The 27272-nt window shown below is 43.3% G+C and overlaps 1 protein-coding gene and 1 long non-coding RNA gene across 3 annotated transcripts in view; one reads left to right on the top strand and one right to left on the bottom strand.

The window, feature by feature from the left end:
• The first annotated feature begins 950 nt into the window (after positions 1-950).
• LOC132537096 (uncharacterized) lies at positions 951-6269 on the top strand. The gene is made up of 3 exons (XR_009548588.1): positions 951-2515; positions 4588-4810; positions 5799-6269. It is a non-coding gene; the product is annotated as an uncharacterized LOC132537096 (long non-coding RNA).
• A 7507-nt stretch (positions 6270-13776) lies between these two features.
• JAG1 (jagged canonical Notch ligand 1) overlaps positions 13777-27272 on the bottom strand; it is a 38830-nt gene continuing 25334 nt past the window's right edge. For both annotated transcript variants that reach the window (XM_007524715.2, XM_016188871.2), the window contains exons 10-26: positions 26631-26744; positions 26177-26223; positions 25026-25199; positions 24438-24588; positions 23404-23568; positions 22805-22918; positions 22075-22188; positions 21864-21977; positions 21600-21716; positions 21087-21114; positions 20333-20418; positions 18720-18833; positions 18025-18134; positions 17473-17706; positions 17129-17260; positions 16578-16728; positions 13777-15767 (exon numbers count right to left, since the gene is read on the bottom strand). In XM_007524715.2, coding sequence (XP_007524777.1) covers positions 15310-15767; positions 16578-16728; positions 17129-17260; positions 17473-17706; positions 18025-18134; positions 18720-18833; positions 20333-20418; positions 21087-21114; positions 21600-21716; positions 21864-21977; positions 22075-22188; positions 22805-22918; positions 23404-23568; positions 24438-24588; positions 25026-25199; positions 26177-26223; positions 26631-26744 — 2423 coding nt within the window. In that variant the 3' untranslated portion in view covers positions 13777-15309. The remainder of the gene's footprint in view (positions 15768-16577; positions 16729-17128; positions 17261-17472; positions 17707-18024; positions 18135-18719; positions 18834-20332; positions 20419-21086; positions 21115-21599; positions 21717-21863; positions 21978-22074; positions 22189-22804; positions 22919-23403; positions 23569-24437; positions 24589-25025; positions 25200-26176; positions 26224-26630; positions 26745-27272) is intronic.

Below are 27272 nucleotides of genomic sequence, written 5' to 3'. Positions count from 1 at the left end.
CTACAATCCCAACTACTGCTGTGCCAAAACTTGACTTGGACAGTTTAGGACATGTGGCGTAACCTTTTGGGCCTCAGTTTTTTCATCTGCCAAGTACAGTTCTCTAGTATTTTTCATGCCACACTTGACTCTGTTGAGTCTTGGGCTAGACATACCACTCCTATGCATTAATTTATCCAATAACTTAAAACAGGTTCCTGACACTAGGCACACATTGAAAACACCTGGGTGGCTTCTAGTAAAATCAGATTCTTAAGATTTGCCTGGACATTGGAAGTTTTAAAAGTTCCTCATATGATGACTCTCCTGAGAAGCGATAATTAAGAACTATTGTTTTAAAGTTCAGTATTAAAATATTGCAATTTTAGGGGGCCAGGTAGTGGCATACTTGGTTAAGTGCACGGATTACCATGCTTAAGGAACTGGATTTGAGACCTTTCCCACCTACAGAGGGGAAGCAAGTGCTACAGCTATCTGTCTGCCTCCCTTCCTATCTTCTACTCCCCTCTTAATTTCTCTCTGTCCTATCAAATAAAGAAGAACAAAAAAAGGGGGGTGGCTGCCAGAAGCAGTAGATTAACTGTGCAATTACCGAGCCCCAGCGATAAGCCTGGTAGCAATAAAAATAAAAAATCTTGAAAGATATTGCATGTTTGAATGAGCCAGGGCTGATTAAGAGCTTGCAATTCTTCAGAAGGTCTTTCTACAAAGCAGAAGTCTCCCTACTTTCAAGTAGATAGGACAGCTTTGGTGACAAAGTGTCAATAGTTATACTTTTATATGTATATATATATATAAGTTTTTATTTCTAAAATGGGAACACTGACAAGACCAGAGGATAAGAGGGGTACAAGGCCACACAATTCCCACCACTGGAATTCTATATCACATTCCCTTCCCTGATAGCTTTCCTATTCTTTATCCCTCTGGGAACATGGACCCAAGATCATTGTGGGATGCAGAAGGTAGAAGGTCTGGCTCTGTAATTGCTTCCCTGCTGAACATGGGCGTTGGCAGGTCGATCCATACTCCCAGCCTGTCTCTCTCTTTCCCTAATGGGGTAGGAATCTGTTCTGGGAAGTCAGATTGACATCATGGTATCATCTGGAACCTGGTGGCTGAAAAAGAGTTAAGATAGCAAGCAGAGAAAACTGTTCTAATCATACAAAGAGATGTATGTTTAAGGGGCTGAGTAATGGTTATCTGGTTGAGTGCACACATTACAGTGTATATCAATCCCTTGGCCTCTACTTGCAGGGAGAAGCTTCATCATGATTTCTTTTTTTTTTTTTTTTTTTTTGCATAGATATGAAGAGTCTTATTTTTTTTTGGGGGGGGGATAGTGATTTATAGGACATTTGTTTATTCATGTGTGTGGTTCCTCAGTTTTGTATAGCAGGATTTTGCTACATGCTTTTAACCCCCCCATCAAGGACTCCAAATACCCCCCACCCCCTTTTCTATTCTCTCCCCAGAGTCCCTTGCTTTGGTTCAGTGCCTCATCCCCAGTCCAGGGAGAAGCTTCATGAGTGGTGAAATAGTGCTGCAGGTATCTCTATCATTCTCACCCACATTGAGAAATTATTACTTCCATACAGGAGTTTTTAAAGTGCCTAAGTAATTGTTCTGGGTTTGCCTTTGATCCATGATCTTGAATGTCATTAATAAGCTCGCAGAAAGTGTGTGTGTGTGTGGATCTTAAATTCACATTTGGCAGAGCAGTGGAAGGCTGGATGCTTTTAAAATAGTTTGGCTCAGAAAGCACATCTGAAATAACCCTGTGGGAAAATCAAGAGAATTTCTCAGCCTCCAAAGGATTACCTAGGATGAGTTGCTGACCTCGCATGTTAGAATTCAGTTATATTTCTTAAAACCTCATTCACTATCCAGCCTAATTTATTTCAGGGGTTGAAGTCAGCTGTAGGAGGGAACTCTGGTGATGTACAGTTTTTAAGTCCCCCCCCATTTCTAAAAGCTTCAAAAGATTATGACATTTATGTATGTGTATCTCAGTGTGTGTGTGCATGTGTGTGTGTGTTTCTTTAAAAAAACAAAAAAGCATCTTCATAAGATTTACTCCAGCTTTACTCTCAGAAACAAGAGCTGAAGAATTCTCTCCTGTTCAGGCTTCTAAGGCGCTTAAACCCCAGAAGGCTGAGTGTGCAGAGTGAACAGAGCGCTGACCTTTGTGAGGGAAAGGTCAGTTCAGCACAGAAGACTCAAAAAGGAGGAAGAAAAAGCAACTCCTCAGCAGGGAGTTTGACTTGCTTTAGGGTAGAAGAGCTTTTATAAATAAGTTCCCAGTCTCCCACGCCCTCTTGCTGGCTGGCTTTTCTATTACTAGTCTTGTCTTTGCTGCGCGCGCGCGCGCACACACACACACACACACACACACACACACACACACACACACACACACACCTCTCTTATTTCCACTCACGGTCTCACATCCTCTTTCTCCACCTGATCCTGGATCTATGAGTTGGATGGGCAGACCCTTCGCTGGAAGAGGCAGGTGATGGATTAACTGGGGTTTTTTCTAGGTCCAATGGCTCTTAAGGCCTTTTCAGTTCCTCCTTAGCATGCTCATTTGGTGAGAAGAATGCACAAGACTCTTTCCCAAACCCATTGTGGGTTCCTGAGAGGATTAATACCAGCCCACCCATTTCTGTTGTCAGAGGGAAAAGGTGGAATGGTGAATTGGGACGACCTCCAGCCTTGATGTAGCAGACTGGGCTGGGCTTTTGGGATATGTCCCAATAGGAGGAGCCAGGAAGAGCTTTCCTACAATGATGCCAGACTGGAGTTTGAGCTTGAGCAACAGCAGCACTCAGTCCTTTGATTTGCACATTCATTCCCCTTAAAGTGCTTCCCTTCTGAGCCTTCTCCAAGTGCATTCTGCTCAGCTGCGACTCCATCCAGAGCAGAGTGGAAGATGCCTGGGCAGAGCCTGGGGCAACTAAAAGTGTCCTCAAAGAGCTCTCTTAGGAAAAGTGCCCCATCAATCTGAAAGCACTACTAGGTGGAAGAGCAAGCTCACTGTGTTGGAGACACCAGGGATCTGTTGTCAGCTTGTTTTGATGCTATTAAGACTCTCCAGTCAAAAGGACCTTCTGAATCTTACTAAAATCTCCAGAGACTCAAAGGCAGAGTATCCTTCCATCTATGAATTTGCCTGCATCAAATTAGCTTGTTGTCCAGTGAAGACAGTATTCCTCAATACTGATTTATCAAACCTCATGTTCTGCATTCTGGTTGGACAGATTTGGCTGCTGTTTTCACATATGTGCTAATTTGTAAACCCAGGTCCTGGTGATGTCTTTAAAAAGCTCCTTGAACTTCAGAGAAGCCTTGATTTTTCTGCTACTAGCAATCCATCATTTGAGAGTAAAATTAGGAAAAACTAGATGGTGGAGTCCAGAGAAATAGCTCACTGGGTAGAGTTCCTGCCTTGCTATGCATGAAGCCCAGATTCAGGCCTTGGCACCACTGGGTGTACTATTATGGTACTGATACAAGCTGTGGTACTGTTATCTCTTCTGTTATCATTTCTGCCTCTCTTGGAATGAAAAAGTTGACCTGAAGCAGTGAAATTAAACATGCATGCGTGATACTCCAGTGAAACACACACACACACATTAAATAAATAAACAAACAAATAAATAATGGTGGGAGGGAGCCAGATGGTGGTGCACCCGGTTAAGCGCACATAGTACTAAATGCAAAGACCCGCTCAAGGATCCGGGTTCCAAACCCCTGGCTTCCCACTTGAAAGGGAGACGCCACAAGCGGCGAAGCAGGTCTACAGGTGTCTATCTTTTGTTCCTTCTCAATCCCTCCTTGCTCTCAATTTCTGTCCTATCCAATAAAATGGAAAAATGACCACTGGGAGCGGTGAATTTGTAGTGCTGGCACTGATAGCCTTGGCAGAAAAAACAAAAAAGGATGGTGGGAGAGATTAGATTTGCCATTTAACCCCTCCTTAGCCCCAAAAGGAGTTGGCCCACTCTGCAAAAAGGGCTGCCAGTGAAAGAACTTTTTTGAAGGGGAAGGCTGCTTTTTTTTTTAAACTTTATTTATTATTGGAAAGAGACAGAGAAATTAAGAGGAGGGGGAAAGAGAAAAAGAGACACCTGAAACTCTGTTTTTCCCTTGCAGCTGGGGACCAGGGGTTTGAACGTGGGTCCTTGAGCACTGTAATGTGTGTGCTTAACCAGGTGCACCACCGACTGGTCCCCTGAAGTTTGCTTTCTGGAGAGATGGGGGGGGGATAGTCCTGTAGCCTTATATAGCTAGGAACTGACCTTGTTTCACCTGGTGCTGATTTTGTGAATAGTGGTGATGAAAGAGGTTATATGTATCTTATTATAATTTAGAGGTTATCGAGAACTCTACAAAGAATACAATGCTGTAGAGTTAAAATTGGGCACCAAGTTTAGTTTGTTGTTATTATCTTGTTTTTCACTCTATAGTTTATTCTTATCTTAAATGAGCTTTTCTTTCTGCTACGTTAGACCAGGCTCTGACTGATTAGGAAAACAGTTTATAACTTTTTTTTTTTTTTTTTTTTTTTTTTTTTTTTTTTAGTGAAAGCCAAAATAGGGCTAGGAGATAGCTCACCTGGTAGAGTTTAGCATGCACAAGGACCTTACACCACAGGAAAACACCTTATACAAGGAGAAGTCTCTTAAGCAGTGGAGCATTGCTGCAGTGTCTTCTCCTCTTTCTGTTTCTTTCCCTTTCTGTTTCTGTGAATGAAATGAGAAATAAAAGAGTCCACCAAACCACTTTCAGGGAAGAAGCCACATAAGTAGTAAAACAGTACTGCAGGTGTTCTCTTTTCCTCTCTCCTTCCTTCCAGATTCCTCTCCATCTTTACCCAATAAGTAAATAAGCTATTAAAAAGGAAAAACAAAAAGTCCACCACTTTCAGGTGGGTAGCCTCGGGAGCACTGAAGCAGGTCTGCTCTGCAGGTGTCTTTTCTTTACCTCTCTCCACTCCCCTCTCACTTTTCTCCCTGTCCTATCATATAAAAGAGAGAAAAAAGGATTAAAAATAATAAAATAGGGGAGTCGGTCGGGCGGTAGCGCAGCGGGTTAAGCACACGTGGCGCAAAGCTTAAGGACCGACCCCAGCTCCCCACCTACAGGGGAGTCGCTTCACAGGCGGTGAAGCAGGTCTGCAGGTGTCTTTCTCCCCCCCGCCGACTTCTTCTCTCTCCATTTATTTTTTAAATATATATATTTAATATTTATTCCCTTTTGTTGCTCTTGTTTTATTGTTATTGTTATTGATGTCGTCGAACTTGGATAGGACAGTGAGAAATGGAGAGAGGAAGGGAAAACAGAGAGGGGTTGAGAAAGACAGACACCTGCAGACCTGCTTCACCGCTTGTGAAGCGACTCCCCTGCAGGTGGGGAGATGGGGGCTCGAACCGGCACTTAACCCGCTGCGATACCTCCTGACTCCCTCCTCTCTCCATTTCTTTCTGTCCTATCCAACAATGACAACATCAATAACAACAACAAAAATTGCAGCAATAAAACAACAAGGACAACAAAAGTAAATAAATAAATAAAATAATTTAAAAAATAAAGAGAAAAAACAAAAAATAAAAAAGAGTACATAAGGATTGGCGGAACTACTTAGTTGCTACAGCCCCAGTGGCAGGGGAAAAAGAAAAAAGGTACAGATTCCTTTTAGAGAAGGATTATATTGCATACTAATTATTCATAAATTTAGCAAAGTAAAGCAACACAAATTGATGACTTTGCAATTCTTGACACTTTGCAGATAGGTCTTCTGCTACAGGTTTCATAAGACTGGAATCAAGTTGTCAGCCAGGCTTTATCCTCAACTGGCAGCTCAACGAGTGAAAATTCCACTTCATGCTTCCTCAAGTTGTTGGCAGAATGCAGTTCCTGGCAGCTATAAGATTAAGGACCCTCTGTCATGCTGATATATTGGCTGGAGATTAAGCTCAGCTCCCAGAAAATGTCCTTAGGTCCTTTTTACATTTTGCCCCCTCAGTTTCATTTACAGACAAACATCCCTTAGATAGAATTTTTGAAAAAAAAATTATTATCTCTTACTTTGGTGATCCTAAAGAAAATCCTAAATTTCTAAATGATTTTATTCAGTATTGCACTGTAATATTTTTAAAACTCTATCAGTATATCAGCATCTGTAATACTGTATTAAACTCTATTAGTATATCAACATCTGTACATACTGCATTAAGTTCACCAGTAAAAGCCCATCTACGCTTCACCATGCATTTGGCCTCTTTTTCCCACGTGACCACCCACCCCCTTTCTTCCCCATCCTTTCTGGTAACCGATAATTTGGTATTATAGTCTGAAAACCTGTTTTTGTTTTATTTAGCTTATTTGTTTCTTGTTTCTCTATGTATTGCATATAAGTGAACTCATACAGCTGGATATATTTTCACTAAGCAAAATATGATCTAGGTACATTCCTGCTGTTGCAAGTGGCAGGATTTCAGCTTTTTTGGTAGCTAGTAGTATTCTGTCATGTATATAGGACACATCTTCATACAACCATCCGTTGATGGGCACTTCAGTTACTTTCAACACTTGACTGTAGTAAAGTGGCTATAAACAAAGAAGTACATATATCTCTTTGAATTACTATTTTTGTATTCTTTGGGCAAATACCCAAGAGTGAAGGTACTGGATCATATAGAATGTCTGTTTTTAATTTTGGGAGGGCCTTGCACACTGCTTTCTGTAATGGCTGCCTCAATTTATATTCCCACCAACAGCATCCAGGTGTTCCCTATTCCACATCTTCTCTAACACTCGTTTCTTGTCTTTTAAATAATAGCCATTCAGGGAAGTCCGGCGGTGGTACAGTGGGTTAAATGCACCTGGCGCAAAACACAGGGGACTGGCGTAGGGATCCTGGTTTGAACCCCCAGCTCCCCACTTGTGGGAGGGGGTATCGATTCACAAGTGGTGAAGCGGGTCTTCAGGTGTTTTTCTCTCCCCCTCTCTTGTCTTCCCCTCCTCTCATTTCTCTCTGTCTTACCCAACAACAACATCAATAACAATAATAACAATGATAAAACAAGGGCAACAAAAGGGAAATAAAAATAATAATAATAGCCATTCTCACAATTGTGAGGTGATAGGTCCTTGTTTTTGTTTGCATTTCCTTAATAACTAGGGATGAGAGAACACTGCCTTTAGACTTTTTTAGACTCCCCATGACTGGGTCAGCCCCACTTGGAGAATCTTCCTATTTTTAAACCAACTGATGTTGGATTTTCTTCTTTTTTTTTAATATTTATTTTTATTTATTTATTCCCTTTTTTTGCCCTTGTTGGATGTTGGATTTTCAAATGGCATCTTCAAAATTCCTTCACAGCAGTGCAGAGATTGATGCTTGATCAATAACCATAGGCTAAGAGTCTCTGAGTCTATCGTAGACTACCATCTGCCGCCAGATCCAGTTTCCCTTAACTCTCCTTTCATAAGGCTCCAGTCTGATGATGAGAACAAAGACTCATTGGAATCTAGACAGTTTTCTTCATCTTTTTTTTTTATATTTTTAATTTTTTTTATTGTTGTTGTAGTTATTAATGTCGTCGTCGCATAGGGCAGAGGGAAATGGAGAGAGGAGAGGAAGACAGAGATGGGGAGAGAAAGACACCTGCAGACCTGCTCCACCACCTATGAAGCAACTCCACTGCAGGTGGGGTACCAGGGGTTCAAACCAGGATATGCAGGCCGGTCCTTGCGCTTTGTGCCACGTGCGCTTGACCCACTGCGCTACCACCTGGCTCCCAGTTTTCTTCATCTTTTAATGAACGCTCTATCCTATATAGAATTCCTAGAGAACTACTAAAGAGAGTATTCTTCCTTAGCTCTTTCCGTGAATGCTAATAGGGGCATTCATTAATTACCACCATTACACAGATAAGGAAACGAGTTGCAAAGAATTTCAGATACATTCCCAAGTTAGTAAACTGGTGTAACTAGAAATACTATATGTGTCCAACCATAAAGCAAAGAAACAGTGCTGTGGGGGTGCACTTGTGTCAGTTTATTGCCACAAAACTAGAGAAAAACATTGCCAGGGAAGGAAGAGTTACACAAGGAATTCACAAGTCTGGCTCCCAAGTGCACTTTGACCTTTCAGCCTGGCTTTGCACATGCAGAAACTGTCAGTTGCATGAATTGTCAGGCCCTTACGGAGATAGAGAGGTCTGGATGACAGGTTCAGGACCTCTTTTGTGAAATGTCAGATCAGGAAATCACAGGAAGTGTAGAAATCTCAGGTCATGGATGTGAAAAGAAAAAAAAAAGTGATAAGCCTTTGCCTCACCTACCCCTTCCCCCTTTTCTTTACAGGCTCTTTTTGTCTTAGTTTTGTACAAACCAATAGCTAGTTCACATTTGTGCTCTTCCATTCTGTTTAAAGCCTTTAATCCTTTTAAGATATATATTTTTTCTATTTTTCAATCACTTTCCAAAACTGTCCTTTCTTGTAAACCAGAGAGACTCCCATCTCTCAATTTTTTTTTTTTTTAACTAATATACTGAACTTGGAAGGTTTACATTTCTGTCTCCAGGATGGGGTTTTCCCAAGTTGTTCAGCGTGGGTGCCTCCACACATAGGAAAGTTTGCATGATATGTAATTCTGGACTCACCTGACACAACTGACAGGTTAAAGATGGGATGTTGGGTAGAGGAAGTAGAGCTGCCCATAGGCAATTCCAGGAACTCCCAGATGTGTTTGTGCTGGCTCCTTTGCATGAAGGGCCAATTTCATCATGAATCCAAGCAATCTGGATTTCAATATTTTTAAATGCTCGGGTGATTCTTCCATGAGATAACCTGGAAGTAGCCTGCCTGGGGAAGCAGGAGCACTTAGGGAATGTAGGATGAGCATTAACTGTAATTGTAGTCACCTGACCCTGGCCAGGACCTCACCAACTGCCTCACACAGAGAGCAGTGCTTTCATCCTACAAACTCCCGTTTAAGTGTGTGTGTGTGTGTGTGTGTGTGTGTGTGTGTGTGCGCGCACATGAGTGCACACATGGAGGGGTAGCATAAAGTGGGGCTGTGGATTTCCTCTCCAAGCCTGTTTTCCCGCAATTTGCTTTATAATTCTATGAAGCAAAAACTAAAAAGGAAATCTGAAGCTGCCGAAAGAACAAAGGAATCTTCTACAAAGGGATAGGACTTAATTTGCCTTTCTTTGGTTTGGAAAACATCTATTGCTCTTTGAATTGTAAAGATGTCACTTTTTAGGCAAAACCCAGTGGGACTACAGATCAGATCCAAGACACTGTGTGGAGGCTTCCTGTGTCCTACCTAGTGTCTCTCTGTCTCCTTTTAGTCAAATATGATTCAGTTATTCATCGCTGACAATTATGCCCAGGTCAGGATTTCAGCAGAAGCCTGACACACTCTCAGATGGGGTAGAAAAACAAACAAACAAAAAACAAACAGAGTCCCAGGTTCAAGTCCTGGCTGATGTGACCTTAGACAAGTCTTTGAATCTTTCTTACTTCAGTTTCCCATCCTGGGAGAGTACTGAGTGTTGGACCCTTTGATTTGATAACATCTCTGACTGCATTAATACCCAGTGAGGCTGAGATGAAGGCTTTTCAACTGCACATTTCTCAGCAAGGATGAAATAAAGCTCTCTTCAAGCACAAAACAGAGGGGCCAACCTGTTCCGCTGCCTGAGTAATCATTAGGAAGCCAGCTGCAAACTTGTACTTCCCTCAGGGGTCACGAAGGAGGCCCACTGGCCCTGCCAGGAGAGATTCTCTTTAAAACAAAGCTGTTACTTTCATGTTGCTGGCATCTGCTTTTGCTCTCTGGATAATTCAACCCTTGGGTGCCCTAGTGTGGATGTTTGCAGGGGGAGGAGGGCAAAGGAGACGGTGGGAGGAGGTAGCGGGGCAAGCCTCAATTTAAGGTTCTTATTGGATTTAAGAGCCTTTACTCTCCAAGTTAATTTTCCCAACTTGTATATCACAGGTTAATATTGGACCCGTGCATAATGATACATAATTTAAGACTTGTAAAAGCTGCCTGCGACTTGAAAGAAACACACTCTAAGCCAGGAAAAGTTGTGCCTGGCATGTAGGAGCAAGTAACACAGGTAGAATTTATGTCTAAAGCAAGGTAGCCGCACCCTTTTGACAAGATCTCAGCGGGTGCCACGTAGGTGCTCAGGCCCCCCTTGCACCTCAGCCATTGCCCCTCACACACATCACCTCAACAAGTGTCAGTCCCCACTTGCCAGTCTTCTTGTAGCACCCACCAGAAGACAGTCGTTCACAAATGGAAATTCGTTATTTTTAATAGACACAGAAATATCTCCTGGATTTAAAGTGATGCAATCAGATTACCCTAACGGCTTCTAAACTTTTGTTTTTCGGGCTTCTGGAGCCAGACCCTACAGAACTGCCTCGGGGGTACCCTTCTGCCTCTGATAACCAAGCTGTCTGTTGGCACTGCTGAAGACTGACATAGTTCTGCCCGGGATGTTTAGCTGCTTGTGGGGTGGGAAAAAAAAATGGTAAGAAAAATAATTGTTGTTTTTGCAAACTATCTATTTAAAAACAGAACCTCAGGAAGCAGATTTCTGTTCCAATGCTTGGATGAATCAGAGCTTACAAAGTATAAATACACATTAGCAGGAGGCGGCTTCCCATAACCCATGTGCTTATGTGTCTTCCCAGACCTCTCTACTCCTGTTTCTCATTCCCAGTTGATGCAAGGAGACCCAAAGTCAAAACGGAAATGGTAGAATACTCTTCAGGCCATGTTACAGATCTTGCCAGGCCTCTCATTTTCTCTAAGGGCAACTGATTTTTGGCTACACACTCCCTTACTTTTGGGTAGAGAGGTGTAAGCTCTTTGGAGAGGTGGAAAACCCACAGTCTGGTTCCTTTGGTTCTTTGCTACTGAAGAAATATTGCCAAACAAGTTAACTTTGACTCGCTGACCCCTCAAGTCAGCCAATAAATGAAGCACTTAGACCACAACTTGGTTAAGGAGCAGTGTAATTATTTTACTTAAAAATGATGTCAGGTGGCAATTTAGCAACAAACTGGCTTCCAGGCTACTTAATTCAATTTAACAAGGAGGAAAAACATTGTAATTAATGAAGAGCTTGCACTTTAGTACCTGAGCAGAGTTGTTCGTGGATTTTACTGTACACAAGCCAGGAAGGGAGAGCTTGCTGAAATACTGATTCTCAAGCCCTGCCTGTGGTGAATCAGGGGCCAAACCTGGAAATCAGCATTTAAGAGAAACCTGTTTTCCAGTTGTACTTCTGATCATCACCCTGTCTTGCTGGGCTTTGTGCCAATTAGGACATGAATCCTTTTTAAAAAACAAACAAACAAAAAAAAAAACTTTAGGACAGTTTCCATCTGAAAACAACTAGCTTGGAGTTATTTTCCAGAGTTTCACGGTTTGTTTTTATGCAGGCATTCCTTATGATTAGTTTCCTAGAGATGGACACAGGTTTCCCAGGATCAGTTTAGAGAGTCTAGAAGGTTCAGAGAGAATATGGAAGGTTAACGTTGTCTTGTTTTGGCAGGGGGTATGGATCAACCTGCCAACACCCATGTCCAGTGGAGAAGCAATCACAGAAGCCAGAACTCCTACCTTCTGCATCCCCAAAACTATCTTGGTCCATACTCCCAGTGGGAGAAGTGGTAGGAGGAAGAGGATAAGAGGGCTCTGAACTCCTCCAGCTCCATCAGTACCCAGAGAGAGAGGAAGAAAAGGGTAGAGACATTGGGAGGTAGTAATGGTGTCATGAGTGGCTTGGAGGGGAAGAGAGGACTGGACCTGGAAGAAAAGGGGGGCAATTATGTGTAAATGTAGACTGCTGTAGAGATGATGGTTGGCCCATGTCTGCAATCTTAGGAGAACTGTGGCTTGCAGTGGAGAGATTGGGGATTCAGAACTCTGGTGATAGGAACGGTATGGAATTATACCCCTGTTGACACCTAATTTTGTAAATCAATATTAAATCACTAATAAAATAAAAAAAATGTCTTGTTTCTTGTTCACCTTCTTGCCCCTGGAGTAGCCAAGACCCCACTGCCTTGTTGATTTTACCTGGAGAAAGGGGGAAAAAACTATCCTTTATTAGTGCTGGCTTTGAGCCAGGCCCAGATGAGTCTGAATTCTGCCTCCTCACTAAGAGTGTCCAGAATGGAAGGCCCCTTAAAACACTTGAATCTCAACATCACATCCCTCCTGGAATAAAGAACTGCATGGCTCATTAAAGCCCTCCCTCCTCCCACCCCCCGCCCCTTGGCACTAAAGCATTTGGAAACTGTCCAAGGAATTCTAGAGTCTCACAGAATCCAAGTTTACAAACCACTGGAGCAAGGTATTGCTTCGGGATGGTGTTTGACTACTACTAAACCAGACTCTGTCTTGGCTGGTTGGGTCTGTATCAGGAAAGCACTTTTCCCTCTATGATCCTACCTTGTAGAAACCAGCTGTCTCCCAGCAGGTTAGTGACCGAAAAGTGTTGCCACACAAAGGCAAGGAGACACTTCAGGAATTCCAGCTCAACTGTTTGGATTCTTCAGGTGACTGGCCTCCCCATCAAACCAATACAATTACTAAATCCTATCCTCTCAATGCTCTCTGCTCATCCACAAAGAGCCAAGGATACTGAAAGCCCCATTAGAGAACACAACTCCTAAGGAGCCAAATCAAAAAAACAAAACAAACAAAAAAAACTTGCCAAGAATGAGAGAAAAATAGCCTGTCAGTGTTTCCTCTATCCAGTTTGTTCTACTTGGGATGACACTGAAGTGAGGTAGGTGGGTGGGTGGCCCGAATGTCAGAGTACTGGGAGACAATAAACATTTGGCATCCTAGCCAGGCAACTGCTACTAGCAACTGGAAGTTGTCCATGTGCCCACCACCTCTGGTCTTTCCTTACTGCAGAGGTGCCAGAGGCAAAACTCTCCACTGCACTGCACCCCAGGATGTAGGTGGCCAGAGTGGCCTTTGGCCCCAGTAGTTATGACAAAACCCCAACTCTGCCATTCACAGGTGGGGAAAGCTTGACTCTGGAACCACATGGTAGGCCAGGTGCCTGGCACCTTCAAGGTTAGGTGATAAGACCAATGGAACACTCAACTCCCTAGGAACAAGGTGGTGAATACATGATCCCTAACCCCAGAAACATTTAACTGCTACCTCCTGTGCTGTGAGGAAACCACCCCGGAGGCATAAGCGTGCACAAAAGCCACAAAGGTGTGGTGTACAGTGTTGGCAGGACATTAATATTAATCAAAGTAGCAGAAGGAAAAAAAAAAAAGGAAGGGTAAAGCATTCAAGCTCCCTTCTCCATCCTCCAACACCATTTGTAAGCTATTCAAAACCCTTTAGTGTGGTGGGTATTTCCCGTGAGTGCTCACAAACAATTCACCTTCACACTAGAGGTTGAACACCAGTGGTGTTTATTCAAGCAGTATGCACACTTGCTGCTGAATAACAAGGGAATCAAGATCCCCAAGATGGGGCTCTCACAGCTCCATAGCAGCACTCCAGGCCTCGGGCCTCCCCACTGCCTTTTTTTTGAGAACTTCAGACAAATTTTGTGACTGAAAAGGCTTTCAATTTTTCCTGCGTGTCCCTGTCAAACACAGTATTTATCATACTCCAGTAACCAGAACAGACTTGACGGGGTGGCAAAGGCACACGGCAGTGCCCAGCAGAACTACATAAGCTCACAAGAGGCCACACTCTTCCATGGTTTTCATACAAAAAATTTAATAAATATTACTTTTTCAAAATTTATTGCCAGGAACAACACATCAAAGATGCATTTTTATGTTCATGTAACACTAATAGGACAATACAAAGTATTTTCACGGTCTCCATGTTGAACCAACGAAATTACTCTTATAATAAGCCTTTCTGATCTTAAATTTTGTAATAGCATTTTGATTTCCTCACTTAAGGCAGGCAGTGCAGTACTCTGTGGCAAATCTAAACAGTGATCTTACTGGACATTTTACGGTTCAAGTATTCCACTAGCTTATTAGAATACTCCCTAAATGCAGTAGATAACAAAAATCAAATCTACAAGTGGTTCAGTATTACATAATGGTGAAAAAAAATCAGAATTTACAAAATAAGATTGGTGTGCTTCCAACTTCACACAATTAGACATTTTAAATAATATTCAACCACTCAGTTTGACTACATTAAATCATAGCTCAACTTGTTCCCTTAAAACTGCCTGTAGCAGATCACCTGCCTGTCTCTTCTTTTCAAGTCTAAAGCAGAAAAAACAAAACAAAACAGAAAAGGAACCTGTTCTAGACTAATTCTCAAACTGCCTCAGTCAGTCCTTAAAACGTGTTTTTAAAGTGATGCTATAGAAGGTGTTTTAAACATCTGACATCATACAGAAAAAAAGGAAAAAATTCCACCAGTTTTTCAGGCATGGAAGCCCATCCTACTGTTTTAAACTATTCTTAAACACCTTAATTTTGGCTTATAGGCAACACGTAATAGGAAATTAAATTCAAAAAAAAAAAAAGCCATACACTTACAATACTATCAAAAACCTTCAGTTCTAAACACATACATATAAATAAAAAGGAATGATGTTTTAAGGCTCTTGATTATTAAGTTAATAAATCAAATATACACAGTGATTAATAAAAAAAGAATTATTTACATAACTATACAAAAGTCTACCTTTGACACATTTTCCTCTTAAATTCTTCATTTTACCAGCAACTGCTGACATCAAAGTCCCCCTCCCCCAACAACAACAACATACAATAAAAAAAAATAAATAATAAACTCATTTGTGATAGTTGCTGTGGTTCTGAGCTGCAAAGGCACTTTCAAATACAGAACTACTTGTACGTCATCATAAAACCAATATACAAAAACAACTCAAGAGTCAATAAATATAAATAAAACTATGATCCTAAGACTGCATCACCATCAGGGCATCTGGCAGAAGTGGAAGCTCCAGGCCTAGGGGCCGGCATTCTCCTGGGAGCCTGGTCCATGTGTCAGCTGTAGGGGGAGTGTGCACCAGGGCACTTCCGGCTGGGTTTGCATAGCTGTGATATGCAGCATTTGGTTGCCCCACCAACCACAGAAACTACCATTGCCAGTGTAAGCCAGCTTGTCAAAACTTAAATTAACACAGGGTTTCTAAGTCAACAATAGCCTCGGACTGGAATATGACATGACAGTTTAAAGAACTACAAGCCCCAAGTGCCCTCAGACTCTACCTAGTGGTGGTAGCACCTGCCGTCTGCTATACGATGTACTCCATCCGGTTTAAGCTTTGGGCACTTTCCAGGTCTCTGTTGTCCTGTTTGTTTGTCCAGTTTGGGTGTTTTGCCGGTGTGCCATTGGGGGGCTTCTCCTCTCTGTCTACCAGCGTGTACGCTGGCTGTTTGGCAAACCGGGTTTTCTGCTGGTGCTTATCCATGTCATCCTCTTCCACCTCAGAGTTGTGTGTCCTTATTTTTGACATTTTGGAGTTTTTGTTCTCGTAATCCTTGATGGAAACTGTGTTGGCCCCATGCTTCTCGATGGGGTTTTTGATCTGGTTCAGCTGCTCCCTCACATTGTTGGTGGTATTGTCTTCAGAGGCTGAGCGAGCGTGGCTGCTGGGCTTCCGCCGTTTCCGCACGCACCAGTAGAAGGCTGTCACCAAGCAACAGATCCAAGCCACAGTTAAGACAGAGCTCAGCAGAGGAACCAGGAAATCTGGAAGGCAGGCACAAAACCAATTAACTCTCCCAATACAACCACCATATCATAGGAAAAAGAAAAGAATACCAACAGTGATTCTCTACCCCTTACTGCCTGAAAGGGGCTCCAGGGGGGAAGTCCCTTTTCACAACTGAACAAGGTCACTTCACAGCTTGATAAGCAAGTTGTGGGAACCAAGGCCCTTGGAAACCTTGACACTGTCTCCAGAGAGATCAGGCAAAGCTATAGACCCTGCATGCTCCTGACTGTGTGGGAAGTGCACTGTCTGATTCAGTCAAGGTGAGTCTGGCTTTTTAGGCAGCTCATGATAGGACCCAATTTGGAGGGTTATCAGATACCTGATCAGTACAGACAGCACAACTGCTCCATTAGCATTTGTCTAATTTCTCATCTAGCTAGAAAGATGATGCTGAGGATCATCAACAGTGGAATCTGGGCATTCTGGGGCTTGTGGGGGTGGTAATCAAGCCACCTCTCAAACCAGTATCTCACGATGCATGCTTAGATGGGCTGTTTCATGACAGGAGAATGTCAAGGTCCCCAGATGAGTGCAAAGCTCAGCTTTGGGGCTCTGCAGTGGGTCTAGAAACATGACGTGTTCTTAGGGATACCAGCTCAAAAGAACACAGCATGCGGATATGGAAACAAAAAGTCAGGGTGACCTCTGCCCATCAACAGAACACCTTCATCAAGTTCTCAGTTTTCCCCCACAGCAAAGGGGGGGGGGCACTGGCACACTATCTACTAGACAGGCTGAGGAGATCTTTTGATAGAAAAGGACTTCGCCCACCTGACACTACTTACCTGTTCTGCTCTTTACAGGACGCCTCTGAACTCTCACTTCAGCAACAGCAGCAATAAGTGAGCTGTTCCCATCACGCTTACTAACAAGATCTATGATTTTGTCGGTGATTTCCTTGATAGGGTTTCCATCATCCCGTATGTCTTCAGCAGACTGGAAAAAAGCAAAAATAATGTGGTGAGACTGGATGGTCAGAGAAACATAGCATTACATCCGCAGCTCCCCACCTGCTGGGCAGTCGCTACACATGCAGTGAAGCAGGTCTGCAGGTGTCTATCTTTCTCAGCCCCCCTGTCTTCCCCTCCTCCCTCCCTGTCTCTCTGTCCTATCTAACGACATCTACGACAATAATAGAAAACAAGGGAAATGAAAAGGGAAAAATAAATATAAATAAATATTTTAAAAAAAGAATCATAGCATTACAGCCTTTATTCGAAATTACTTGACCATGCTTGTATGTAAAGCTCTCTTTCAATGTCTTGGATCTATTTAGAAATGGACTAACTGCAGTTTGCTACTTTATGGAAGTTAAAGCAAAGGGTCTTATACTTACAATGGCCACATGTATTTCATTGTTTGCAGAAGGGGAAGGTTCACAAGCTATGTAGATAGAATATTCAGCAGACACATTCTTCAAAATGTTCAAATTCCTTAATTCACTACAAATATGTTCCGTGGTAAGACCCTAGAATGACATTTTAAAAATCACACATGTGTAAGATATCAGAAGCAGAAAAAAAAAAAAGACTGATGTTTCTGAGGAAGTCAGACTACATTCAGACTTTGCTTTGCTGTAAGACAAAAATGTAGGCCAGAGAGATTCTAGCTTATGACACCCCCATCTCAGTACAAGGAGACACACATCATTCCAAGTTGAAGAAGAAGTTGGTTCCATACCGGTGACATCATCTCTTTGTTGAAGGTGAATGTGATATTTGCACAGTTCTCTTGGTAATAGGGATCAGAGGCACACTTGGTCTTTACTGGCTGGAGACTAGAAGACCGACACTCGCCCACACCAGTGCAGGGGCGGACAAAGCACTGGTCATCCAGAATAGGGATGCAGCTCTGCCCACTGGGGCACTCACTGTGCCCTTTGTGGAGGAGACATGGTCGAGGGCCACACCAGACCTGGAGAGAGAGTCAGAAAGGCAACTTAGGGAGGGGGGAAAAATGGATACATCCAACGGCCATTCCAAAGCACACAGAGCCTCTAAAGTATTTTTAAAAATTTTTTATTATCTTTATTTTGCTTGATAGAAACATCCAGAAATCAAGAGACAAGGGGGTTATAGAGAAGGAGAGAGGCAGAGAGATACCTGCAATACTACTTCACCACTTGCAAAGCTTTCCCCCTGCAGGTGGGGACCAGAGACTTGAACCCAGGTCCTTGTGCATTGCAATGCATGCACACCACCACCTGGCCCCTCTAAAGTGTTCTAAACGTACCTTTGAGCAGGCTATCCTTCCATTCAGGCACTGGCAGGTATTGCAATCATCGTCCCACTTGGCCCCATCTGGAATCACACTCCCCATGGTGATGCAAGATCTACTTGAAACTGAAAGGTGGAGACCCATGAATGAAAGGAGTTTCTTTCCCACCCCCTCTCATCCCTTCCCTCCCTTTCCCTGTTAGGAAGTGATTAACTGCCTAGCCTTTGCCACATGACAACACAGTTCCTCCCCAGCAAGGGCTCCCACACTTTGCTCATGGCCACTTGACTTCCTTCAGTCACTGCAACATGAGCAGATGTGACTGAAAGATCTTCCCAAGTTGAGTCTGGCCTCCTGCATGTCTGCAATTGTCAGGAAAAAAATTTGCCCCAGATATAGTCATGGTGGAGGGAGGACAAGGGGGCATCCAGAACAGCCATGAGCGCAAGCCACAGCACCTGTCACTGCCAGCCCAGTGTGTCCACAGCACTAAATATGTTCTTGGTAAGCCTCCAAATTTGGGGACGGATTGTTATACAGCACTGTTAAAAGCTCATTGGAAAACAACAGCTACCCTGGTTTTTTTAGGTATCTTCTTAAGTGTGCACTCTTTGGTATCCCTACTATGTGTTTCTTCCATGTGATCCGAAATGATGACTATACATCACCCTACAAGATACACAGGTGGCCGGAGAGTCTGGTCCACATACCTTCTTTGCATTGGGCACCACTGAGCCCTGGGGGGCAAACACACTGGTAGCCATTGATCTCATCCACACAGGTTGACCCAAAGGCACAAGGTGAAGACTGGCATTCATTGATATCTAGGAGAAATGGGTTCAAGGTTAGGTACCAGTGGGATGCAGTGATGTTTTTCTCTTAAAGTTTTATTGACAGAAAGGCATATAAATTCAAGTCTTTTAAGTTTGATGAATTCCCATCATGTAACCAGTGCCCAAATAAACAGATCATCAGTCTTCCAAAAGTCTCTAGCAATCACTAAAGATTGGCACCAATCAAACTTCCATCAGTTGTTCCAGGTGGCATCAATTTTTAGTTAACTAAGTTCCTCTTTCCTCATATTTACAATTTAGAGCAAATACCTGCATGGTTCTTGAAAAGGGTTATAGAGCAACTGTTCTAGACTTTGCAGACCAAGTGGTCTCTAACAACTATTCAACTCTGATCATAGTGAGAGCAGCTGCACAAATGAATGACTGTACCAATAAAACAATTTCTAAAGATTAGGCAAGGGGGGGGTCACTTTTTTTTCCCCCACACCAGATTCAGAACCATGAAACAGAAATGATGCCCTTTCCTCTAGTGCTTAAGTCTATTCCAGACTTGTGGATTTCAAATACCAGTAAGATCCATAAAATAATTTGCAAACAGTTGCAAAATAGAACCATCTTGTTGCTTTTTTGTTTTTTAGAAATAGCATGTAAAAAAAAAGTAGGAAAAGGTTCAAAATAAGGTTCTAAAAAATAGCATTACTTCCCACCAAATCTAAATATCCATACAGTATTCTTAGATAGTTTTTAATATTTATTTTTGTTGTTTTAAAATATTTTACTTAGTTTATCTTAATAAGAAAGCAGATACAGAGAAAGATACTGAGAGAGAGAGAGAGAGAGAGAGAGAGAGAGAGAGACTGACCAGAACACTGCTTAGTTCTGGCTATGATGGGGCTGAGGATAGTGAGACCTAAGAGCCTCAGGCTTTCTTGAAAGACTTTTGCATAACCATTATGTTGTTTCCCCAGTCCCTAATATTTATTTTTGATAGGACAGAAACTGACAAGGCAAGGGGAGAAAGGGAGAGAGAAAGACACCTGTAGCACAGTTTTTACACTTACTATGGGGACAGAGAGGTTGAAGCCAGGTCCTGCTCCATGGTAATGTGTAAACTCTACCAGGTGTACCACCCTCCTGGCCCCCAGCATACTTTAATATTTCTAGAACATTACTAGGACATTACTGAGTTCTAGGTCTCCTCTGTCCTAATGAAGTTCTGTCCTATACCTGAATTAGATGCTTAAAATCTGGTAGATCATGATTTCATATTAGCTATAGAGACAGCACACTCTCTTAGTGCCTCAGAATGGGTAGATCATGAAAGGATACTTTCTCCCTTAAAATGGGAAGAGGCTGGGTTAGTCAGGGAAGGACTGACTAGCAAGTGTCTTAGATAATCCAGCCAGGGGTAGCTTAGCCCACCTCGAGGTGGAAAATGTGACTCATGAGATTAATGATCTGATAAAAAGCTTCAGATTAAATTGGAATGGTGGAAGACAAAAGGTAAGCCAGTCTAGGGCAATGCTTACTTATTCTGCAGTCAGGTCCAGCAAAGCCAGGAGCACATTCACACCGGTACCAGTTGTCTCCATCCACACATGTGCCACTGTTGTAACTGAGAAGAAGCAAAGACATCTCAGTGACCAACCTCCCAATCTTTAGCTGCCAGTTAATCAGAGGGGCTTGCTACTTCGAACTCCAGGACATACTCACTATAGCCTGGTGAGCTTTAAAAATACTGATGCCTATGTCCCACCCCCAGAGAGTCTAATTTCACAGGTCTCGGCTACAGCCCAAGCACTGGGACTTTTAAAAGGTCCCTAGATAATTCTAGTGCACAGCCAAGGTTGAAAATCTCTGCTCTAAATGAAGACATAACCCAGCTAATTAAAGTGTGGTCCATGGACCAGAAGAACCGGCTTCGCCTGGGAGCTTGTTAGAAAGGCAGTGCTGGCCCAAATCAGAACCTGCTATTGTAATGCAGCACCAGGCCCTTAAGCATGTGTTAAGACCGTTACTGAGAGGCCTCTCCAGACCACTAAAAAATTACTTTAGAGAGGGAGAGATAATAGTACTGCTCAAGCAGCAGAACTCCCTCCCACACCTCCCTCCCCATCTGACCCCATACAAGTGCTGTCCATAGTCCCAGAGCTCAAACATGGCTAGGCCTGTTATAGCAGATGAACTATCTCCTAGACCAGAGTCTCTATTTTTAAGATCCCAGGGTGACATTGATGCTCATGAACATTACAGGCCACAAATTCAAAATGGGGTCATGCTTACCAGGGATGAGGACTGCAGTCATTGGTATCTGCAAAGGACAAAGACAATTTCGTAGTGAGACCTTACACAGAGAAAGCAGTCTTAGCCCTAAATAGCACCACAGCTTATCTCCATAATATCCAAATGATAAAGTCTACTTAACACCAGGGCAAATGATCCCAAGACTTCTGCTCGATTAGAACCAGACCTGCGCTACACTGTGTTCCATTTACTGTGGGATACATGTACACAGGAAGAAGCCCTGGCAGGGGTGGGAAAGGGGTGTGAGAATAGGAGGAGACAGGCTGCTGGTTAGACCAGAGCTGGGAACTGAGACACCATCTGTCTCCACTTATCTCACTGCGACTTTCTCATGCCCAGGTCAGGGCTGCAGCCCATCAAGTTATTAGAGCAGACCTAGGTGAAGCAGAAGCAGACATCAAACAGCTCTGCTTCTGGTTTCCATTGTGAGTCCCCAAGGGTGTCAGGATGTGCTCCTGCAGCCCTCAAAGTGAGGGGGGGAGGGGTACTTACTCTGAGTACAGATGGGCCCTTCCCAGCCTTCTTTGCAGACACACGTGAAGGTCTCACCGTTGACCACACAGGTGCCCCCATTGTGGCAGGGGTTAGGCAGGCAGCTACTGTTTCGGGCTACAAGACGAAGAAAAGCAAAAGTCTGAGGGAGCAAGGGTCAAACACAATAAAACAGTCATAGGCACACAGGTGGCCTGCCACGATGACCTGAATCCCCTACGCCCACCCCCACCCCTCAAGCCCCAGCACAGGGCAGGAAGTTACCTATGTTGCAGGTCGTTCCTTCCCAGCCTCCAGGACACATGCACTTGAAAGCATCCCCTTCATCATAGCAAGTGCCACCATTGTTGCAAGTAGCTTCATCACACTGGCTGTCACCTGGAGAAGGAAGACTCAGTGTGAGTCTCTGGCTGACTATTTACAGAAGACAAAGAAAGGGGTCTCAAAAATGGAGTTCCCACCAGCTACTACTTACGTGAGTGGCAGGTCTTTCCTTTCCACCCATTTTTACAGTCACAATAAAAGTCGTTGACCAAGTCTCGACAGGAGCCCCCATTGTGGCAGGGGTTCTGGCTACAGTCATTAATGTCTGGAATCAAAAAGGAGACACTCAGTGGAGGGGCACTTCCAGGATACTCACAACACACAGCACAAAAGCAGAGCCATTTGTCACCCTAGTTACACAATCTAACTCCACAGCACCCCAGCAGAAGTTCCTCCCAGCTAGGATTAACAAATGCCAACAGGACATAGGCAATAGTATCCTACTAGGAGACTCTTAAGATCTTTTTTCTTTTTTAATTTTTTTTTTAATATTTATTTATTCATTTCCCCTTTTTGTTGCCCTTGTTTTATTGTTGTGGTTATTATTGATGCCTTCATTGTTGGATAGGACAGAGAGAAGTGGAGAGAGGAGGAGGAGGCAGAGGGGGAGAGGAAGATAGACACCTGCAGATCTGCTTCACTGCTTGTGAAGCAACTCCTCTGCAGGTGGGGAGCTGGGTCCTTGAACTGGGATCCTTACGCCAGTCCTTGTGCTTTGTGCCACCTGCACTTAACCACTGCACTACCGCCCGACTCCCTAGACTCTATGATCTTATGTCCAGGTCTTTCCACTAGAAAGTAAAGCTTCCCATGTTCAAGTGGGAGGCTCCCTCCCACCCTCCCACCTCCCAGACCTGTCTGTCCCAACGGATCAGACTCACTGGTTTCACAGTAGGCCCCTTCCCAGCCGTCACTACAGATACACTTGTAGGAGTTGACACCATCAATGCAAGTGCCACCATTTTTACAGGGATTGCTCTCACAGTCATTAATATCTGTGAAGGGAATAAAGAACAGATAAATGGGGCCATGCCATAATGCCACAGGTAGGTACTGTTCTGTGAGTTTCCCAGATGCCTGCTGAGAAACCAAGCACTTCAACATTCTTCAACTCCATCACAACTGTTCCCTCAAATCCAATGGCCAGCTCATTGCACTTCAGAAAAGGCCTCTTTCATTTTATTTCACATCTTAACAAGCTACTTGGTGGAAGTGGGGATGAAATTCCCATAGGAAATAGGTCTACCCAAACTAGTATGATTCCTGAATACTCTAAAATAAACTTGCTGGCAACAAAGCATCAGTGATTGCCTAAACTAAGCACAACCTTAAGCCTTAGATTATAAATGCAGTGATAAACTGCTACTGGTTCTTAGCTCTAATAATTCATGCTCAACGCTGTCCACACTGGGCATAGGCAGCATGGAGGCAGGTGGGGTGTGTGTGTGCTATGTCCCATTTCCTTGGTGAAGGGTCTTACTTTCATGGCAGTATGTTCCAGTGAAGCCTTTGTTACAATCACAGGTGAATTTGCCTCCTGCCTGACTCTTGCACTTCCCATGGGGACCGCAGACATTTGAGGAAATATACCGCACCCCTTCAGGCGTGTCGTTGGAAGCCATAGCAACTGTGCAGCTGTCAATCACTGGAAGAAAAGGCTCAAGATCAGATCAGAGCCACAGACTCATAAGACACAAAGCTCCTAAGCCAAGAGCTACACAGGCCAAGCCTGCTTTCCTGGAGTCAGGCACTCTTAGCTAATGAGGGTAAGAAGTCAAGAGGTACCTTGGGGGCCAAGACTCTGGCAATATGCCACATCACACCATGACAAGCAAAGCTGAGACTCCAGGTGGAGAGATTTTTTATAAAGACATATTTCTTCTTTGTAGCTAGCCAAGAAGCCTTCATGTTTGTGGGGCTTTTCAACCCAATTTGGGGGGAGCTTGTTAAGAACAATCAGCTTTACTTTCTACTTAGCAAAAGCAAGAATGAGTGATAAAGTTATAGCACCTGTAAGACTGGGCCATTAATGCAATAACTATGAGGCAACAAGTTGAAATTAAATAGTTTCTACTTGTGCTAGTCATGTTCTCCCCCCTCTCCCCAAAGTATTTTTTCTTATTAGTGATGCAGTTACTTTTTAAAAGTTTAATGTTCCACATGTTGTTTGTGGCTACTGAACCTAGCTGTGTGTTTCTAGCTGTGTGGTGGGAAGTTCGACTGACAAGTGTTGCACTGAGGAATTTGTCTCAGTTTTGCAAGTCAGCCCACCCCAGACTAGGAATGCTAACTGAATCTCACATTCTCTCCCCAGGCTACTTGTAAACATAACTCCTCTCCCACTAGCTGGCCTGAGCAGATTGTTTCCACGTGTCCTGGCTTCCCAAAGCAGACAGATTAAGGGGTTGTGATCTCTTTCATCTAGAATATACTTCTCAGAGTGTCCAGGGGCAGTGACAGATGGGGCAGAAGCAAGTCTTGGAGATAAGCCAGGAACCGAAGTTAGGAAGGTACCTTCACAAGGGGTGGTGCGGCAGTGGTCTTTAAGATGCGAGCAATTCTTGCCTTCGTAGTCCTCAGGACACTTGCAGAAATAGTCACTGGCACGGTTGAAGCACTGGGCACCATTCTGGCAGGGATTGGGCTCACAATAATCTATGTCCAGCTGCAAGGAGCAGAATTAAGCAAAAGAAGAAGTAAATTAAAGGTATATTTTAACTTTTGGGGAACAGTAGATATTGGAACCTGGCACCTTCCTGTGCTTCTGTTAGAACACCCTGCATGATACATAGTTGTGTCTGAAAGCCTCTATGGTAAGCATTTGGGGGGAGAAAATGGGTGGGGGGAGACAGAGAGACTGTGTGGGGGATAAAGTGGACACCAAACCAAACTGACAGTCCTAATGCTATGAAGAATTAAAAAATAAATTGCTCTATCTTCTCCTGCCAGTATTTGTCTAGTAGAGGTACCCAGTCAATAGAAGGTTAGTACAGTTCACCGAGACCCCAGGCAGAGTCAAGAGGCAATGAAAGGGTAAAGGGGATGGAGAGAGGGGGAGATTTCATGTAAAAACTTGACCACAGGAAGTTCTGCCTCACTCACCTGACAGAGGTTTCCAGAGAAACCAGTGGGACACAAACACTGGAATCTGTTGATTTCATTCTGACAGTGACCCCCATTCAAACAGGGGTTGCTGGCACATTCATCGATGTCCCTTTCACAGTGATCGCCTGCATAGCCAGGTGGACAGATACAGCGATAACCATTAACCAAATCCTGGAAGAGGAGAAGGAGGGGGAGAAACATACTTTTTCCCTATGTTTTCCACAAACACAGGGCTTCAGCAGGTTAGCATGACTATTGGAGTTCAATTGATTCACTAATAGAGTCAAATGAGAAGTCTTTCACTAAAGGAATCGAATGAGAAATTTATCAAAACTTTCAGGAGAATTTCTACATGCATGCCTTCCAGATAACTCTCAGGAGACTGGGATACAGGACCAAATGACACTTCTGAAAATTCCCTCTCTCTTTCTTTCATTTACTTTGGTAGGACAGAAAGAAATTGAGAGAGGAACAGGAGATAAAGTGGGGGGAAAAGACTAGACATCTGCAACACTGCTTTACCACGGGTAAATCTTTCTATCTATAGGTGGGAACTAAGGGCTTGAACCTGGGTCCTTGCAGATGATATTATGTGTGCTTCACACCTGCAGGGGAGTCCCTTCACAGGCGGTGAAGCAGGTCTGCAGGTATCTATCCTTCTCTCCCCGTCTTCCCCTTCTCTCTCCATTTCTCTGTCCTATCCAACAACAACGATATCAATAACAGCAATAATAACTACAACAATAAAACAAGGGCAACAAAAGGGAATAAATAAATAATTTTTTTTAATATTTATTTTATTTATTTATTCCCTTTTGTTACCCTTGTTGTTTTATTGTTGTAGTTATTATTGTTGTTGTCGTTGTTGGATAGGACAGAGAGAAATGGAGAGAGGAGGGGAAGACAGAGAGGAGGAGAGAAAGATAGACACCTGCAGACCTGCTTCACCGCCTGTGAAGCGACTCCCCTGCAGGTGGGGATAAATAAATATTTTAAAAATATGTGTGTGCACTATTATCTGGCCTCCAAGAACTCCCTTTTTCACCTGTACTTTTAGATCTTGGCAGGGCCAGAGCTCCTTCTGTCACATACATCTTAAGATTTACTGACAGTCATTAAGGTTTTGATTTAAGTATAGATCTACATACCCGACAGGAGGCTTCATTCTGACACTGGCCAAGGCAGTCATTAATATCTAAAAAATAAACAAGTTGTCATATTAAAGAGGCAATTTACATTGAAATTGGACTTAATTGAAAAGCCTACTCAGCCCAGGACAGATAAAAGCCTCAAATCAGATATCCTGTGTGTTTCCTGTGAGGTAAGATTATTACACTGGGTGGGAACCCTCCTTAATTCTTCCAGACTGAGCTAGTGAAACTTCACATCATTGTTTTAGCCACCTTATCAGAATATGGCCCTTTTACCCAGCTAATGAGCCTGATAAAAGTGTGTGTTTTCATTTCTGCCCTGATCATTCCCTCTTCAAAAACATTCCGTCTATAACGTTTTCTTTCTACTCCTCAAATCTGAGAAGTGTATAGCCCATGCCTTCAATGCCCAAGTTTCATCAAAACTGAAGTCCAAAGCAAAGTCACTCACTTATGTCACAGTTCTGACCCATCCAGCCAGGAAGGCAATCACAGTAGTAGCTGGCAATTAGATTCTTACAGGATTTGGCATTTACACAAGGTTTGGCCTCACATTCATTTGCATCTGAAAAAGGATGAGCAGTGAGAAATGGAGTTCAACCCCCTTTTCCCCACCCCCATCAAAACCCCACACCAATCGATTTTTTTTCTTTTTTTTTTCTGTCTGAAAAAAGACATTTTAATAAGCTGGCTAAATAAGAGATACTAGGTTCCCTGGGTTTTGCACATCTGATCCCTCTCTCCCTTGCCATTATCCAATAAAGAATATTAATTGATAACTTGCCAGCTGCTGGTTAATAACTGGCCTCCAACTGAACAGCAGAAAGCCACCAGGCCTTTCTCAGCAAAACCCAGTACAGTCTAGTTGCTGGGATTTAAATGTGGCAAAAAGAATGCGACAGCTCATTCCTCATGAGATCATCCCTGTTCGGAGCCCAGATGGAAACTCCTTGGACAGAGGACTGACACGGTTCAAGGAATCCCACGACTTCCCCACAGGGCCTAAAAAGAGCTGATCCATTTACATTCCAGTTTTTTCTCCCAGGCCCACTGGACTCTCCATAATAAATTGCTTCTTAGCATGATGGCACAC

The sequence above is a fragment of the Erinaceus europaeus genome, chromosome 1 (assembly GCF_950295315.1).
Source record: "Erinaceus europaeus chromosome 1, mEriEur2.1, whole genome shotgun sequence".
Classification (NCBI taxonomy): Eukaryota; Metazoa; Chordata; class Mammalia; order Eulipotyphla; family Erinaceidae; genus Erinaceus; species Erinaceus europaeus.
This window is presented reverse-complemented; position numbering and strand designations above follow the sequence as displayed.